This window comes from Cavia porcellus, unplaced genomic scaffold (assembly GCF_034190915.1).
Source record: "Cavia porcellus strain 051 isolate PalLab524CR breed Dunkin Hartley unplaced genomic scaffold, mCavPor4.1 scaffold_1, whole genome shotgun sequence".
NCBI lineage: Eukaryota > Metazoa > Chordata > Mammalia > Rodentia > Caviidae > Cavia > Cavia porcellus.
The window spans coordinates 104,008,317-104,014,027 of NW_026947484.1; the positions used below are offsets into that span (position 1 = coordinate 104,008,317).

The window sequence follows — 5,711 nt, forward strand, 5'->3', positions numbered from 1 at the left end:
CTTGAAACACTTCACTCCAACCTCCCCTGGCCATTAAGGTTTATATAAGAATGTAGCTATAATTCTAATGTGGTGGCATTAATAAGTGATTGTTTCTTTTTGATAACAAATTTTGGGCCTATTGTGCTGTATTGGACTTCTGGATTTTGCCTATTTTTTTAAAAAAAATTATTTGAAGAGAATAAAAAGCAAAAAATAAAAAAGGTAGAAATAACACAGAAGTTAAAAAGTAAATACTAAGGGTACAAAATAAATACTAGTTGATAAATTAAATACTGTCATCTTAGATATAGTTGTTCAAGTTACAAAATTAAAGCATAAAATAGACAATCAAGAAGTGAGAGTGCAAACAGTTCTGTTCAATAATCCAACAAAAATTTACACGCTATCTTACACACTTAAAAATACATGCAGTTATATTTTAAAAGCATTTTCCCTCTCTTGTTTATTATACTGATTACACATTTGGGTTTTTATTATTACTACAGTTTTTATTACTTTTTATGACAGAGATATAATGTGATATTTACAAACATGATTCTAATTTATCTCATTTATGAGGATAGTCTCAAGTTGCCTCCATTTACCTATGAAGGCCTCAAGATCATTTTTTTATAGCTGAGTAACAGTCCATTGTATAAAAATACGGCATCTTTTTCATCCACTCTATGGTTGATGGGCATTTTGGTTGTTTCCAAGATGTAGCTATTACAAATTGTGCTGTTATGAACATGGTTAGGTTTTCTGGGAAAATACCCAGAAGGGGAATAGCTGGATTGAATGGAACTTCCAATCTGAGTCTTCTGAGAAATCTCCATAGTGATTTCCATAATGGCTGCACAAATCTAGATTCCCACCAACAGAGGAGCAGGGTTCCTCTTTCCCCTGAATCCTCACCAACATGTAATATCATTTGATTTCTTGAGGACAGCTATTCTTTCTGGGGTGAGATGAAATCTCAATGCTGTTTTAATTTGCAATTCTCGACTGACAAGTGATGGTGAACATTTCTTCATGTATTACTGGCCATTTGTATATCTTAGTCTGAAAAATGTGTGTTCATTTCAGATGCCAATTATTGGACAGGGCCATTGAATTTGGGGGGCTTAATATTTTTCAGTTCTTTATGTGTTCTTGATGTAAGTCCTTTGTCTGAGGGCTTGATGGCTAAAATTCTTTCCCATTCTCTGAATTTTCTTTTCACTCTGTTGGTGATTTCTTTTGAAGTGCAGAAACTTTCAATAATATGAGATCCCAGTTGTTGATTCTTTAAAGTACTTCCTGTGCAGTTTGCCTTTTGTTCATGAATACTCTGACTAACCCTATGTCTCTAAGACCTCTATCTACCTTGTCTTCCAGCAGATTTAATGTTTCTATTTTAATATTTAAATCTTTGATCTATTTTGAAATCTGTTAGTGCATGCTGATAGGCATGTGTCTAGTTTAACATGTGGAAAGCCAATTTTTCCAATACTATTTATTAAAGAAGCTATTCTTCTTGCAGTGAACATGTTTAGCCCCTTTTTCAAAAATCAGGTGGTTGAGTGTCTTTGTAGTTGTGTTTGCATCTTCTAATTTGTTCCATTGATCCTCAGGCCTATTTCTTTGCCAGTAATGTGTTGATTTTATCACTGTAGCTTTGTAGTATAGTTTTAAGTAGGAATTGAGATGCCTCCTGCCTTGCCTTTGCTGCCCAGAATTGCCATTAGTCTTCTAGGTTTCTTCTGTTTCCAAATGAACTTTAAGAGTGCTTTCTCTATAGCATAAGTCATGTTAGTGGTATTTTGATTTGGATTGCATTAAATCTGTATAATAGTTTTGGGATATGGTCATTTTCACAATGTTGGTTCTTCCTAGCCAAGAGCAAGGAAGATTCTTCCATTTTCTAATATTCTCTTCAAAATATTTTTTTTTTAAGACACAGCATAGTTTTTAGCACACAGGTCTTTTACATTCTTGGTTATGTTGATTCCTAAGTATTTCATTTTTTGGATGCTATTGTGAAAGGTGATATTTCCATAATCTCACAGTGAATATTTTGTTTGTGTACAACAATGCTGTTGATTTTTGAGCACTGACTTTGTATCCAGCTACACTGCTGAATTTGTTCATTATATCTAGTAGTCTTTTTATGGAGATTTTTGGGTCTTCTATACAGAGTGTAATGTCATCAGCAAATAGTGATAATTTAACTTCTTTTTCTAACTTAATTCCTTTTATTTCTCTCTCTTGTCTGATTTCTGGAACTATATTGAGTTGAGTGGCGATAATGGAAATTCTTGTCTTGTTCCTGAATTTTGCTTGGAATCTTTCAATTTTGTCCATTTAATATATTGTTTGGTGTTGCTTTGTCATAGATGACCTTTTATAAGATTGAGGTAGACACCATGTATTCCGAATTTCTGAAGGGCTTTTATCATGAACAAGTGTTGGACTTTATTGAAAGCTTTTTCTACATCTATTGAGATGACCATATATGTTTTGTTTTTGGTTCTGTTGGTGTGGTGTACTACATTTACTTATTTGCATATGCTAAAGCATCCTAGCATTTCTGGAATGAATCTCATTTGGTCTTGATGCATAATTTTCTTGATGATTTGTTGCATTCTATTTGCCAATATTTTATTGAGAGTGTTTGCATCAATGTTCATTACAGAGACTGGCCTATAGTTCTCCTTTTTGATTGGGTCTTTCTCTGGTTTTTGTATCAGGGTAATTCTTGCCTCTAAGAATGATTTCAGGAGAATTGCTGCCTTTTCGATTTCATTGAAGAGATTAAGGAATATTGGCATGATATCTTCTCTAAATATTTTTTTTAGAATTTAGTTGTAAATCTATTTGGACCTGGGTTATTATTAGTTGGTAAATTTTTAATTATGTTTTCAACTTCAATAGCTGATATTGGATTAATCAAAATTGCTATATCTTCTTGGTTGAACTTTGTTAGTTCATATGTTTTTAGAAATCTGTCCATTTCCTTTGTCTTTTCCACTTTATGTGAGTAGAGATTTTCATAGCAGATATTCATGATCTTCTGAATTTCCATGGGATCTGTATTAATTTCCCTCCTTTCAGTTCTTATTGCATGAAATTGGTTTTTTTCTTTCTTTTTCTTGATAAGGTTTGCTAGAGGTTTGTCAATATTGGTTATTCTCTCAAAAACCCAGCTTTTTGATTCATTAATTCTTTGTACTTATTTTGTTTCAGTTGCATTAATTTCTGCTGTGATCTTTGCAATCCCGCTCTTCTATGAGCTGTGGATTTAATTTGCTCTTCTTTTTCTAGAAGCAGGAGATGACACATTAGGTTATTTATGTTTGCTTTTTCTGTTTTTTTTTTGATATGACAGTTTATTGCTATATATTTCCCTCTTAAGACCACATTCATTGCATCCCACAAATAATGGTATGTTTTTTCCACATTTTAGTTATATTGTATGTATTGCTTTATTTCTTTTTTTTATTTATGAAGTCATTTATTTCAGAGCAAATCTAAGCTTATAATTTAAATTGAAATGTTACAATATTTACAAGACAGTTGATAGGAAAACTTGGTGGTACAAAATAAGTATTCTATCTCTCTCTCTGCCATCTGCTCCTTAAAAATGGCAGCGCACATAGTCGCCCCTGAAGACCTGGCTGCTTAGTGCACACACGTGGAACCCCTGATGGGAACACACCTCCTCCTCAGCATCCCACCACCTACAGCTTTAGACCTTCCATGTTCTTCTTCAAATTCAGCAGCTCCTTTTCCTGTCTTCTCTTCTCCAGTTTGAACGCTAATTTGTCAGCTTTCTTCTCCATTCTTCGTTCCTTGCGCTCCTCTTTTATAGCTTGCTTTCTTGCTCTTTTACCCTCTTTGCTTTCATGTTTTGAACATGGATGAGTTGATACCCAGGGCAGATCACTGCCATTAATCATCTGCATTCGTTCAACTTACTTTGCTCTGAGTCCTTTCTTAGGTAAGACATTGAGAGGTATTCCTGTTTTAGAAGATAAGTGGATTTGTTTGGGCTTTGGTTGGTATTTGATAAGCTGTGGATGATTGTATAAATTGGAGTATGTACTGCAAATGGATCCGCAATCCCACTTCTCTTTGGTTTCTTCAAGAAATACAGTAATCATCTCTTCAGATTCTTCAAGCTCATCCACTGGCAGGTCTTGATCCTCAAAAGTTTCAAGAATATTCAATTTTATACAATCCTCAGCCTTCTCTTTATAGTAGTCATTCAAAACTTCTTGTAAGTGATTGCTGTCTACTTGAATGGAACCTTCCAATTCAGCATTATCCAGAGCTCCAATTTCATCATCATACTGTTCATAAAGCTTCTCAAATCTCTCGTCATGTAGGGTCAGCTGCTCATTTCTCCTCATGACTGAGGAAGTCATAGAATACTCTGTGAAGCGACTTTTTGTTTCCTCCTCCCAGAACAAATGCTTTTCTATGGGCCTGTGAGCATCTCCAAAGAAGGATGGCACATCTTCATCTGACAACGGGCCTGCAGAGTCATGGTCATCTGCAGAGTCACTGCCACTCCCGGTCTCATCCTCATCTTCCCACTCACTGCTGTCTTCACCCTCAGGTTTCAGAATATCCATCCCTCCTTCCTTTTCTGTTGGCCTATTGGCCTGAAGAATAAAGTCATCTTCAAGCATGTTCTCTGGATCATCAAAGTCTAAATCATCATGAAGAGCAGCAACAATGTCAGGATCAAAATCTAGTCGAGGGCCTGAAATTGGAGCTGCTTTATTTAACAATCCAACATCTTCCTCAAACTCTGATGCAAAGATGAAGGCAACTTAATTCCAGTGCTAGGAGTTACTGAAGTTTCTTCCTTCTCATCTCTACTGCTGTATGCACTGGAGGTGTGGGTGGGGATAAGCTCCGAGGGCCCTGATGTTTCTTTCAGGTGCTGCACGTAGTCATAGTCATCATCAAAAAACACTCCATACTTCCTCTGTTCTGCTTGCCTTTCTTCATCATTTATTTTATGTGTGGGCAACAGAACCCTCTGGGGTGCAGTTTCATCTGCTGCTAAAGGATCTCGCTGGCTGTGGTGGACCAAGTGAAATGACACAGCTTTCTTCTTCTCTATAAAGGGTTTTTTCTTTATGTGAGGCATGTTGCTGCCGTGCGGCGCTCACTCCCACCAAACGTAGCAAGTCCACTCTCCAAACCCCGGGACCCCGGAACCCCGGCGGTAGGCCTCACGGCAGGTGCGTCCACAAGTTCTGGGAGGTACGTCACGCAGCCGCCCCGTATTGCTTTATTTCATTTTTAATTTCTTATATAGCCCACTGGTTGTTCAGAAAGTTGTTATTTAATTTCCATTGATCATACAGGTTTTGCCAGTTCTTTTGCCATTAATTTCTAATTTCAGTCTACTATGGGCAGATATTATGCATGGGAAAATTTCAATACCTTTGAAATTACTTATGAATTATTTATGGGATAATATATGTTCTATTTTGAAGAATATCCCATGCACAGCTGAGAATAATGTGTATTCTGATGTCATTGTGTGGAACACCCTGTCAACATTTACTAAGTCCATTTGCTCACAGGTATGATTCAGTTCTATCATTTTTTTTTTTTGCTGACTTTTGTCTAATTGATCTATCTCTTTGTGACAATGTGGTATTAAGTATCAGATCCTGACCTAGATCTCTGATCTCCCAAATGAGTGTATGCAGAAATTAAAAAACAAGAGA

General features: G+C 36.0%; 1 protein-coding gene across 1 annotated transcript; it reads right to left on the reverse strand.

Annotated features, from left to right (window-relative positions):
* Positions 1-3,583: 3,583 nt before the first annotated feature.
* LOC100721202 (protein LTV1 homolog) lies at positions 3,584-5,184 on the reverse strand. Its single transcript, XM_063252401.1, is given in 2 exon segments — positions 3,584-4,789; positions 4,792-5,184. Coding segments are annotated over 2 exon segments (1,419 nt in total). The 5' UTR covers positions 5,123-5,184; the 3' UTR covers positions 3,584-3,701.
* Between the last annotated feature and the right edge of the window lie 527 nt (positions 5,185-5,711).